The sequence below is a fragment of the Rhynchophorus ferrugineus genome, unplaced genomic scaffold (assembly GCF_030347505.1).
Source record: "Rhynchophorus ferrugineus isolate W39M unplaced genomic scaffold, kcgeb_rfMv2 rfM6, whole genome shotgun sequence".
In the NCBI taxonomy this organism is placed as follows: Eukaryota; Metazoa; Arthropoda; class Insecta; order Coleoptera; family Curculionidae; genus Rhynchophorus; species Rhynchophorus ferrugineus.
Genome location: NW_027472585.1, coordinates 45,385,314 through 45,397,988, shown reverse-complemented (window position 1 = coordinate 45,397,988; position 12,675 = coordinate 45,385,314). Strand labels below are relative to the sequence as shown.

At 33.8% G+C, this 12,675-nt stretch overlaps 2 protein-coding genes across 5 annotated transcripts; one reads left to right on the top strand and one right to left on the bottom strand.

The window, feature by feature from the left end:
* Positions 1-966: 966 nt before the first annotated feature.
* On the bottom strand, positions 967-9,933 carry LOC143198104 (uncharacterized). 2 transcript variants are annotated; one of them, XM_076407098.1, is made up of 16 exons: positions 9,632-9,933; positions 8,891-9,427; positions 8,661-8,839; positions 8,387-8,605; positions 8,127-8,335; positions 7,926-8,073; positions 7,315-7,519; positions 6,718-6,968; positions 6,458-6,658; positions 5,853-6,404; positions 4,465-4,683; positions 4,255-4,408; positions 4,003-4,198; positions 3,724-3,947; positions 2,019-2,197; positions 967-1,961 (listed from the first exon to the last, which is right to left on the bottom strand). In XM_076407098.1, exons 1-16 carry the CDS (start codon positions 9,853-9,855, stop codon positions 1,693-1,695), a joined length of 3,966 nt encoding a protein of 1,321 aa, XP_076263213.1. In that variant the 5' UTR covers positions 9,856-9,933; the 3' UTR covers positions 967-1,692. The 2 variants fall into 2 exon arrangements, with proteins under 2 accessions (XP_076263213.1, XP_076263214.1); XM_076407099.1 differs by having other exon boundaries at positions 8,891-9,535; positions 9,632-9,928.
* On the top strand, positions 9,529-12,614 carry LOC143198110 (nucleolar protein 11). Of its 3 annotated transcripts, none has more exons than XM_076407113.1 (6): positions 9,529-9,593; positions 10,507-10,696; positions 10,751-10,915; positions 10,979-11,327; positions 11,379-11,584; positions 11,642-12,614. In XM_076407113.1, exons 2-6 carry the CDS (start codon positions 10,565-10,567, stop codon positions 12,590-12,592), a joined length of 1,803 nt encoding a protein of 600 aa, XP_076263228.1. In that variant the 5' UTR covers positions 9,529-9,593; positions 10,507-10,564; the 3' UTR covers positions 12,593-12,614. The 3 variants fall into 3 exon arrangements, with proteins under 3 accessions (XP_076263228.1, XP_076263229.1, XP_076263227.1); XM_076407114.1 differs by having other exon boundaries at positions 9,548-9,593; positions 10,502-10,696; XM_076407112.1 differs by having other exon boundaries at positions 9,549-9,593; positions 10,458-10,696.
* The last annotated feature ends 61 nt before the right edge of the window (positions 12,615-12,675 follow it).

Below are 12,675 nucleotides of genomic sequence, written 5' to 3'. Positions count from 1 at the left end.
AAAATTGCAATATAAATGTATATCGATATTTTCTGAATAAAATATCGATATTTTAGGCCGATATATAAATATTTTTTAATAATAAATTAAATATAATTTTTAATAGACCTTTAAAATTAGTACTTAATTTTACTTAAATATCACTACTTTTTAAAATATCTAGAAAAATAAATATCTATTTAAGCCAATATTTCACTAATGTATTCACTAATAAATATCGATATTTTTTTTCCTCCGATATATCGATATTTCTTTTAAATCTCAATATTTTTTTCGGTGACCAACACCCCTAAGCTTTAGGAATAACGCAACAAGTGTCTAATTCTGGAAGATCCTGGTATGCCCACAAGAATTTGAATTTGCGGCTCTGTCAGTTCTTGCAAGTTATACGTATATATAAACAATATCATATAAATAGAATAAATGATCTCGAATTCACAAATTAATCTAAAATTTCCCTCAAAACTGAAGTTAAAATTTGGCTTGGTTTATTGGTACCATGTTATATGTATCTTCTATGAAATAAACCTAAATATAATAAATTCATAATAAACATAATAGTAACAATAATATATTAAATAAATGGCAACGTCGCAATATTAGGCAGAAACTGGCGAATTTGACTGAATATCGACTGGAATCATCGAGAATTAGTTTTATTAATTAGTTTAAGTCAACTTCAAAATACTTCTAATGTCAAAAACAATTCCTCACATAATAAACACATTATTTTCCATAGCTAGCTTGTTTTCTAGTGTGCATAAACTAAACTACTTACTATGTCATCTGTCTAAAATTATTTCCCGATGATTAAGGATGAAAAACGATATTATTCCTGGGGATGATCATGAATACATTTATCTAAATCATTTAAATGAAGAATCGTATGAACTAAAACACTTTAGGACCATTACCATATTAATTGAGATTATACGCTAAATATAAAAATATAAATAAATAAAAAACTCAATTTAAAAAGTTATATTTCCACATACATTTGACAATACAACAGATAAATTACGTAAATATAATACAAGAGATATTTACAATATATACATTAATGCTACTGCTTAAATATATGTTCGTGTCGGAGTACAATTAAAATGAATAAATACACTAAACAATACTCAGTTACTATAAAAACAATGACAGCTATATAACATGAAACTTTTTAAAAAATGTCCACAGTTATATTATCGAAATATATGCAACTGAAGACACGACAATTTGACAACTCCTGTGTAGACCAAAAAAAAACAGTTGCCATGGTAATCACAATTATGATCATAGCCAACTTATTTATTGGATATGTAAAAATTTTAATGGATTTATAAAAATGGTTTTTGAAACAATTTTTTAAAAATTATTTTTATTCGACAAAATAAATATCATCTTTGTAAAAAAAAATATTCTAAAGAAAAAATGATCCCAGTTTTGATATTTTCAGAAGTAAAAAGTTAACCAAAGTTAGGCAAAGATAATAAGTAAGACATAATAGTATCGATGAACTATCTTTGTAAGTGTTCTAGCAGGTAAGCGATACCTATCCCGAGCTTCTGATAATTTGATCAATAATTGAATGAATAAATGTCTTATTCGGTTACTTTTCCATATTTTCACTTATAATATGGATTAATCAACATGGATGAATATACAGGTTAAATAACTAAATATAAAATTATTTCCCGTTGTTTAAGAATAAAAAGGATATGGATGGTGATAACTGACGTTTGTGGGTGAAGTAACGTGCGTTCTTGGAGTTATGGGTGTGGGATGGTAAGGCGTTTGAGAAACACCGGAATACCCACCGAAAGGGGGTATAGGTGGTGGAGTTACGGACCCGTTGGCTGGCGCGGTGGATAAGATTCTGGTATCCCCAAGCAGTGATCGTTGGTCTAGGAGTCGCGACTGATCGGCCAAGAGACGCGTGTCGTCTGTCAAAAGACGTGATTGCTCCGAACCTTTCAAATAGATATAAGACATAATGAAAAGAACATTCGATATATGGGAGTGCTTACTTGTCAAGTGATCGTTGTTGCCTAAAATACGGTTGGTCGTGTGATCGGATAGAAGTCTGCCGCTGGTTTCCGGAAGAAGCCGACTTTCTCCGATTCGACCAGACGAAAGCTCCCCAGATAATAAACGGCTTTGATCCAGAAGTCGATGGTTAGTAGGGATGGTATGATCAGTTAATAACCTACGCGTAGATAAAATAAACAAACATATATATGAATTTATATTATCATTTTGCGTAAAAAGTAACCAGAATTGTTCATTAGCATACAAAAAGAACTATGTTTAACCTAACACTCCAATCTATTCCTTAATTTCCGCTACAAGCTTACTTTTTCTTATGGCTAAACATACTTTGAACTTGGTTGAATTTAACATCTCTATTTTCCGAAATCATGACTAAAACAACCCAGTGGCGGCTCGTGGTAAAAATTTTAAGGTGTTCCGCAATTTTTCCATAACAACATTTTTATAAATTAAGTCCGTCCTACATTTTTCTCTATTCGCAAATTTGATAATCACTTTGTCATTATTTTTCGATAGATAGCATGGAAAGAGCTGTTAAACGATCTTCGGCCATTGCATTTCTGAGAAACGTTTTGATGCGCTTTAGTGTTGAGAAACACCTTTCGGTATCTGATGTTGTCATGGGAGTTGTTACCACAATTGTCTAGTCTCCTTCAATGTGTCTCCTAAATTGTTTGCTGTTAAACTTTTTAGAAGAGGTAGTACACAATTTAATGTTCTGAAATCATTTCTTGAATAAATAACTCAACTAGTTCAGTTCCTAATCGTTCTTTATGAAGTCTGGGATAAAAGGAACATGCGAAATTGAGTTTAATCTCAGGAAATCTGAAGCAATACTCTCCAAAATATCCCGAGAAGAAAAGTAATACAACTACTATATGTTTTTTAACGTGAAATCGATATTTTGCACAATTTCACCATCGCGAACATATCTAAAAATAACTACCAGTTGAGATTTTGCATCAACATCAGTTGTTTCGTCCGCTGTAATCGCCAAAAATGAAGAATTATTAATTTCCTTAATTATTTGTCCATGACTAACTTCAAGCATACACTGTAACAGATCTTTCTGAATTTCTTTGGAGGTGCCTTTAAATACTGAAGCGTTCTTTAGGTCTTTAGTTTTAGATGAAACTGTACATCTAGTTCAGTCGAAAAATGTTTAAATCCACGAAATATCCTCAGATTCTGAAATGTCTCAGAAGAGCCAACGCTCCATAAAATGTAATGCAATTTATAATTTTCACACATTTTCATTATGTCTCTGTGTATTTATCCAATACAAATAATAGAATTGAGCCATAATATTAGTTGACCCTAGTAATGCAAATTCCATACAATTATGAAGATAGATTTTAGAGTTTTCATGTCTTTTTATTTTCAAATTTAAGTGCTCTATGTCGGTGACCTCTATTTCCGTCTAAACTTTATCGCCACCAAAAAGTAACATCCAGAAAGCCATTTGTTTTTCAAATAAATGTTATTAATTAAATTTACGGGTGTAACTTTTCCCTCTACTTGCATCAGATTTCTCAATAATAATATACAAATACACCGTGAACACACAGTGATAAATAGTGCCTAAACTTCGCATCAACAACTCAGTCCAGTGCCACCAACTTAAGGAAAAATGAACGATATATTCCAGATACTTTTTGAGCAAAATATATATCGATCCCTTACCTTGTATTAGCTATCTGGTGTAACGAATGACTCCTGAGACTTAAATCGACGCTATGTCTTCCGGGAGGCGTCAGGTCCAAAGAGACCACCCTCATCAAATCGTATGGTGGCGGCGGAGGGGTGTAGTTGAGTCGCAAATCCACTCTATCCACTTCAGGATATAAGTGATGATAACGGTTGATGTTAGAATAGTTGTGAAAACTTCTTGCCGACATATCCAGACCCTACATGATAAGGCGGGGTTGGTTTGTTGATTTGAACGGTATAAGTAACGCGTACCTGCAGCTCAGACGAGTTTAATACCAAGGGTTCGAAGTTCCTGTCCGTTCTGAAGTCGTTGTCGACGGTAGGCCGATTCTCGAGGGTATCTATGAGATCATAGTTCTTGTTTCGAAACTCTAGATCCGAATTGGTATCGTAAGCCCCTCGTTGACGCAGCAGCTCGGTCTCGATGGTATTCTCGTAATTTTTCAATCTAAAAACAAGCGTTACCGTACCAAGTTTTGTCCGGTCCGAAAATATTAATCAAACCTCATGTCTAAATCCAACTCGAATTTGCTTCGTATCTCCGCAGATAGCTCGTCGTATTTGTTCCGGTCGTCCTTATCCTGTAACCCGTTCGACATATCCTGCACTATATCCACCTCGGGTTCCAGGGGGTTATTCGTGTTGTTCGCCGACGAAGCTACGATCGAGCTCAAGTAAACAAACAACAAAACAAACGGGAAAAGGGCAACTTACTATCGCCATCGAATTTGAGTCTTCGGAGGTACTCCGGTGTTTTATACGGGGCCTTGTACATGGACAGATCCAGCTGCATGTCGTTTTTGGCCGCGTGTAAACTGAGATTCTGAGCGGCCATTCCGTTGCTCTCGTCGGATGACAGGTTCTCCGGGTTGATATTGTGTCCGAAATCGTAACGTGGCGGGCTAGGTCCGGGCGATGGATTTTTATTTCCATCTGAAATAGAAAAGTATACAAAGGTACACAAATATAAGTTCTTTTAATTGTGTTTTGTAGAAGTGAATAATATTATCAATTAAACCATTTTGGAAACACAAGAAACAACCTTCAAACAATCAGTACAGACCAAAAAATCAGCTAAGAAGCCTATAAAATTCCGTACCACTAAGACAAACAAATTGAAGAGTAAATCTAACCGTTAGAGAATTTTTTAATGGACCAACGGCCATTGTTGGTCACGTTTAGAAATTTATTTAAGAACCCTCTTTGGTATATTTTTTACTACCGCCACCGTACCCCGAATCTTAGTTATTTCACGAAAAGTATTTCCCAGGGTTACTGAGTATTTATTGGCAGCATTTGTAAATCCGTTGATGGAGCAGGGTTCTTGGAAAATATAATAATCTTTCAAGGTGGTGTTGTATACCAGTTACGATATGACGCAGTTTCAAGAGGTCGAGTTAAGAAGACCTAGATAAACAAATCGCCTTAATTCACTTCAGTGTAATTACTTGATTAATAAATTAGTAGTAAGTACAGAAAGTGCTTTATTATTTACATCCAGCCGTAAGCAATCAAGACAAATCATTGTTTCAACAATACAAACAAAAAAAATGGCACCTAAAGGCAGATTACTATGGGATCTACCGAAGATGTTGTTCAATATCAGCAGAAATACAAGTTAGAAACGCCCTGTTGCCTTCAAGAAGAAATAAAACTGAATCTGTTGACTATTTGGACTATGCATCCCAACCAATGATTCGCAAATATGTCTACATTGAAATACATATAATTCACAAAAAAATCATTGATAAACCGAAAAAAAACTGAAAATCGAACAAATGAAAACCTTAGATGAAGATATGCCAGTTTCGACTAGGAAATTTCGACTAGTCAGACAAACAAATTGAGGAATAAATGTAACTGTTAGAGAGTTTTTAACGGACCAACGGCCAAATAGGGCATCCCCGACCGAACCCAAATCTTACTTATTTGAGAGAAAATCTTTCCCAGCGTTAATGGGTATTTATTGGCAACATTTTAAAACAACACGTTTTAAAATATTACACAACTAAAATTGATTTCTTCCCTGCTGTTATGAACCAGAAAAATCGTAAAATATACAAATAATAACTAAAATAGAGTCACACTTAAATACTTCTTACCTTCATAACCGTTGTTGTTAGCTGGAGAAAGACTGTTTATGTAATTCTTAACGAAATTCGCTCTCTGGATACTAGACGGGCTATTATCCGGACTGAATCCCTCCTGATGGAAGTTGGAATAATCCAGACCGATGTTTTGGTTCTGTTGCAACTCGTTATCCAGCTCGTCCGTCACCGATATATGATCGTTAACGGATGGCGACATTAAGCTGATGTCGCGAGATTCCTCCAAGTTGTAACCGACCTCCGGTAGATCATTGTGCTGTGTTAAAGTGTACAGATTATTAACGAGGCTGTCGTGGCAATTTGACGCCGCCGTCACGTCGATATCCATGTTGGGCTCGTTACAGACCGAGCCCAGGGCGGCTTCCACCAGCAAACTGGCGTTTGACGGCTCGTGCCTGCTGAACTCCGTTAAGTTCCCCAACTTCCGGTCGTACAGGTGGTTCTCCTCAATGGTCAACTCGTCCTTGCTCAACCTCTCGATGGTATAGAAGTCCGAAGCCTTGAACGTTTGCATGGGTTGATCGTCGCTTATCCATTTTTTGGAACCTGATATAATTACCACTGTAACCATCAAATAGAAATACTCGTTGATCGATTACCTTTACTGACGATTTTAACTGAATTCGAGGCGTTATTTAACTGATTGGGGTTATAAGAATCTATCGAAATTGTTTGTTGATTTGGCGAAGGCGCTTCCGGTGGTTGGGATTGCTGTGGAGGGGGCGGTGGCGGAGAATCCTCGGGAATATCGAGCGGTGATTGGAGCGCTGGAGGATCGTCCATGCCTTTGCTGTCCAAGCCTGCGATACAAATCGAACAATTTTACTACAGCGTCCGAAAAACAAAGGTAATGTCGTACTTGCATCGTCCAAATCTGTATCGTCGTCATTCTCGCCGTTTATCTTTTCGTCGTTCTCTTTTATGTTGCTTTCTGAGTTGTCCGCATCATCGTTCAACTCATTTTCCAAACCACTGTAAGCTTGGAAGGTGTAATCGACGCTACGTTTGATTTTTGGCATGTTTTCTTCGGTGTAATTATGAGCTTTCTTATAGTGAAACTGTAAACACTGTTTGGTGGTGAAAGCGGCGTTGCACCCATCTTCTGTACACCTGTAAGTTAATTGCTGCCTTATTATTGATTGTTAATGTTAGTGATCTGTATTGTTAAGTTTATGACTGCAAAAGAAGAAGTATAATTACGCCTTATGTTACTAAAGTTATTAGACTTTAATAAAAACAGAATTCGAACGCTATTTAACAAATATTTAAGCATTAAGAATCGATGGTACTGATGTGAAGTGACTAGTAGCAAAAAACAACCGTTACCAACATTCTTGGGATCAAAGAAAAATTAAGGCATGTTCCAATGATGTCTTAAAGACAGAAGATAAAGGGTAGAATTCGGAAAAACGCAAGAGATCCCCGAAAATATGATAGATTAAGCTTGTATACTTACTTGAAAGGTTTGATGCCACTGTGAGTTAGCATGTGTATTTTTAAATTCGATTTATTCTGAAAATGTTTCCCGCAACGAATGCACGAACACGTACTGTCTCCTTGTTTTTGATGCACCTCTTTTTCGTGTCTCTGCAATGCCGCCCTGGAGCCCAAGATTTTCTTACAGCTTTTACATTGGAATTCCTTCAGCACCTCCGTCATGCCTTCGATTAAAACAGATCGTTCAAGAAATTTATTTTCCTTATTCAATTTTCAAGAGAAAGAGGCACATGAAAAAGTAATCCACTTTTTTACATTCTATGTTGCTATTTCAATTGTACTTGTTGAGCCTACTGTCAAAAGTTAATTCATATAATAATCGCTACCTATCGGCACTGCATTTTACTTGGGATTAAAACAAAACGGCAGCGCTTCCCGCAAATTGTGTTTTGTCAGCACCAAAGCCAATGTGATTTTTTGATATGAATATAGTTACAAAATTATATTATATGATTTAGTACTACTTTGCAATCTATTTTTTTTTAATTCTATTTACCTTATGATGTTCTATAGTTCACCAAGTAAACGTGAATTACATTTCCACCTACCTGATATTTGTATTTTACTTACTGCTGTGCATTCTTTTGATATGAACTTTTAATTTCTGTGGCTGACAGAACTTTCGCCCACAGAAATCGCATAACGGTCGTGCCCTGTGAGGATTCGCCGAACACCCGTATGTTCTGTGCATTTCTAAATAATTCAGTCGCAAGAAAAACTATAAAACATACGCCTTATTACCGTTAACTTGTCTCCAGTTATTCCACTTACCTTTTTACAAAATTGGCACTGATATGCTCCTTGACCATTATGAAGCTCCATGGCATGTTTCATGATGTTTTCTTTACCTAATATTGCCTCACCGCATATTTTACAATGATACTTTCTTATGGTAAGACTGTATCTTATATCATGGAACACAGAACAATGCGTTCTGTAATACAATGGGTGGGAAAATGTCATATTGCACCCTCCACAAACTAAAAGAAAATATTTATATAAGTGGTTTACCTTTTAGAAGTTTTACTCACTGGATTTCCCCATTTTCTTTTTAGTTGTAAAAGTAGGACTGTCTTGCCAATACAGCAATTCATCACCATCATCTAATAACTTAATACTAATAAAATATATACTATTTTCTTTAATAATCACAGATAAATTTCGATCCTCGCGCGTCTGTGCCGGTCTAATAAACCTACACCAATTGGAGGTTTCCATATCTTCGGTACTTGTATAGACATTACCATTGTCTAGAAACCATAACAGTGAAATGACCTGGTTAGTTGCATAGTGTTAAAATTTTACCTAAAACTATTTCCCATATGTCCCTCATGTTAGAATCATCCTGAATATCAACTTCCTTAATCCTCTTGCCTATTAGTGGCCCAAATTCAGTAAAAGGTTGAATTTGGGCTTTACTAAAGACACCCAGTCCATGATTTGTTTTTGTATTTAATAGATTAAGGCAGCTTGGCAATGAAACTCTGAAATCATTTGTTATGAAACAAACTCTATACCAAATTACATTAGCCAACCTTGCATAAATAAACCTATTACGATCCAAATCTTCTTCATTCTCACATTTAATGTTTTTAAAATTTTGATTATCATGGATAGGTTTATATTTGTCCTTCCATAAATCAATACTAACAGAATCCGAAATATTTAATACTGGATAATTAATGGGGCACTGGTCTTCACTATGTCTTGTGTTACAATTTACACAAATTTTGTATTTACTCTCAATATCTGAGTTTTCTTTTAAGTTATCATTCTGTATCTTAAACTGTGGTACTTTTCTAGCATCATAATCCTTCACTTTTTCTTTCTTTACTGTACTTGGTTTTTTCTTTTTAGAAATCTTTTCGTCTTTCAAAACTCCCCCGTTGTCTAACAAAAAATCCGTCATATGATCATCTACTATTTCCTTATTCAGATTTTCATTTTCACTTTCTTGTAATATTTTATCTTTAAATACAGTATTATTAGATTCCGCAGCTGTGTCTGCTTTATTTGATAGTCCATTGTTTCTTAGTTCTAAGTGCTCTTTAACCGGTGATGTTTTATTCAAACTACAACAGAATTAATAAAACAAATGGTAATCATCAATCATAAATAAAAACCAATCAAAACAAAAGCACGTGTATGATGTTTATATTGATCTGTCAAATACGCTCCACCTACAAACATGTCTACCATATACATTGATATAATTACAAGAGGGTGTCTATTAATAATGTGAGTATGTTTAAATATTAATTTATAGTGCACTTTACCTTATTATGTATTCATGGGCGATATCTAAAAGTTTTGTCACGAATTGCTCATTTGATTTGCAACACAACTTGCTTTTTATATCACACCAGCGTTTGAAGTTCAAAGGACCAATAACAAACTTTAATAGAGCAGCTTCTTGAAAATTCAGTACCTCCGAGTTCGTTTTTTGCGCGTTTACGTCGTTTACTTGTACTTTTTCATTAGTTTGAGCCAATTTCGGCATTTTTTTCTACATTAAAGAGGATCGATCACTATAGAAGCTATCGCTCCATCCTCTTTAAATCGACGACATATTGTCGATGACGTCACGAGGCGGGAATTCTTTTTCAAATTAATCAATAATGTGATAAATGTTTCTCAAATTATATAAATTATAATGAATTGTAATAATATTTATTTAAGAAAACATTTCAGTAATCAGTAATATTTCACATCCTAGGCTTATCCATGAAAATATATTTATTATAGAAATATCTATTTTCTTTTTTATAGTATAGTGATTATTAATTCAATAACATTCGTTACTCATTCATCATCAAAAATTACTCATGTACAAACAATAAACAATTTTATAGAATCTTATAACTATAATAATTGTTAAGAAATGATTTAGTGGTTGCATATATCTTGATTATTATGTCTTTCGCTAAAATTTATCATAAATAGCGTCTAATTTCATGATAAACGTAATTTCTTTCTATCTTTTTTCAAGTCGTATATCTTACCTTTATTTATGTTGTATATGTTTTCCCGGTTTCGTTTTTTTTGCGTTACATAATAAGAGTAACTTTTAATTACTAATCTAAATATATTATAAATGAAAAGAAGAAGAGCATCCATTAATGGAGATTGATGCTGATTGATGCTAGGTTAGATGTTTATAACCTGACATTTCAAATTTTGGCCAATAATTGCAATATTAATATACAGAAATGGCAAAATTATTATCATATTATCGATTATGCCCTTTAATTGACACTAAGAATTTATTGGGAATATCAAATGACTGCGAAAAAGGAGTTGTTTTGGTAACATTAGGCAGAAATCTTGTAATCAAATATAAGGTAAATATATTTGGAGCGAAAAAGTGGTAAAAATGTTTTATAATATATCTTTAGTTATCAGACCAAAAGCAGATTACCAGTTGGCGAACTCGAGACAAATTAACATCACAAGTATTATATGATAAAGAACAAAACAAGTATGTCGCAGTCTTCAATAAAACCTTTATTAGGTTGTGGACTGATGATGATGAAAACTTGGATAAGGTTAAAAAGATTAAGGTTTGTTTTAGATTTTTGTATAATTCTTGCATAATAGTGATATATTCTCTAAATATTTTTTAGTTTAATCAGCAAATATATAATATAATAATGCATAATGAGAAGGCAGTTATTGTATTTATAGATGGATCTCTATATCCGTTAAGTGAGGCATTAGAAAATAGAAAAACTCTCCAGACTGAGAAGATAATCGATGATGAACATATTCATGATATTTTATATACATCAGTTGATACAAAGTTGTATTTTGGATTTTTAGTAAAGAAGAATAATATCAATATTTTTTATTGGTGTATATACACTGGTGATATTAGAAATATTTATCATAAAGTAACTGTTCAAAGAGAACAGTTGAGTTTAACTGGTTATGGGCTACATGTTGATAGAGATCAAGTGAATTTATTATCAGTTTGTAAGTTTCATTTATTTTAAAATTATATAGTTCTAACAATTTTTTTCTTAGGGAATGATGGGAGAATGTACAGTCAAATATTAAAACAAGATGATAAAGATATAAATGAACCTGGGCAATTATTTACAGTAATAGAAAACATTTCTACAACAAATTTGGTGAAAATTGTGGATATTGATGATAATTATATTGCGATATATGGTGCTGATCCAAATGAGGAGGGAGCTATTTTATTAATATACAACACTCAATTTAAGGTAATGGTTGTCTTAATATAATTGTTTCTAGATGTTTTTAAACATTATATATTTTAGGTGAATCAATCAAAACAAACTCACAAATTATATACAAACGACTCAAAGATATGGAGAATTGACAATAATATCTTGTTACCAGTTGGTCAAAATTTAGTGGTAGTACCTTTCTGTTTAGAATCTGAGCAATTAGCCGCATTGGTAGGCAGTCATAAACCTGTGTCAAGTAAACCAGATGCAGATGTAGTATTTGTCTGTGAATTTGAAGAAGCTAGATGGGAAGACAACCAAAATAGTGTCAATAACACAAAGGACAGAAATCTTTCAAAAAAATTGAAGAACAAAGTGCAGGAGTATTTCAAGCAAGGTTTACCAGAAGGGCTGATCGTTGAGTATATACTCCCGGATATCTTGGCTGAAGAGAGTATTAATTTACTTGGAGAGAGCTTGGATTTCTTTACAGATATACCTGAAAAATATTTAGCCAAAATCCTTAATTTTATCCTATCTTGTGACAAGAAAAAATTTCCCTCAACACCTGAAAAATTATTACCCAATTTAGCAAATGAACTACTCCCTTGGTCAAGGATCAGTTTACTCGATCGGATATTAATTAGAGAATACAGCGACGTTTTATTAATACCATATATGCGGTGTGATCTAGACTTGGAACAGGCACTGAAACTTTTAACATATCTCAATTACATGCTCTCAGAAGAAGGACATGATCTACAAAACTTAGATTCGCTGGAAACGGAAAAATGTATCACCGGATGGATGAGTGTCTTGATCGATTCTAATTATCAAAAATTCATTTTATCTAAGGACAGAAACATTGAGAATGTTTTGATACGGTGTAAGGAGACCGTCATGGATCACTTGGATGTGCTCGATGAATTAAAACAAATCTCTCCAGCTCTCTGCCAGTTTCATCAAGAGATGCAGGGCAAGAACAATAATGCTGGCTTCTCTAATAATTTATATACTGTTGAACAATTAAACTTATATTGAATATATTTTAGTAATAAGTCAACAGTCTTTTATTTTAAATTGTCATGGGTTACTTGGATGTATTGAAATATATAGAAAAGTGA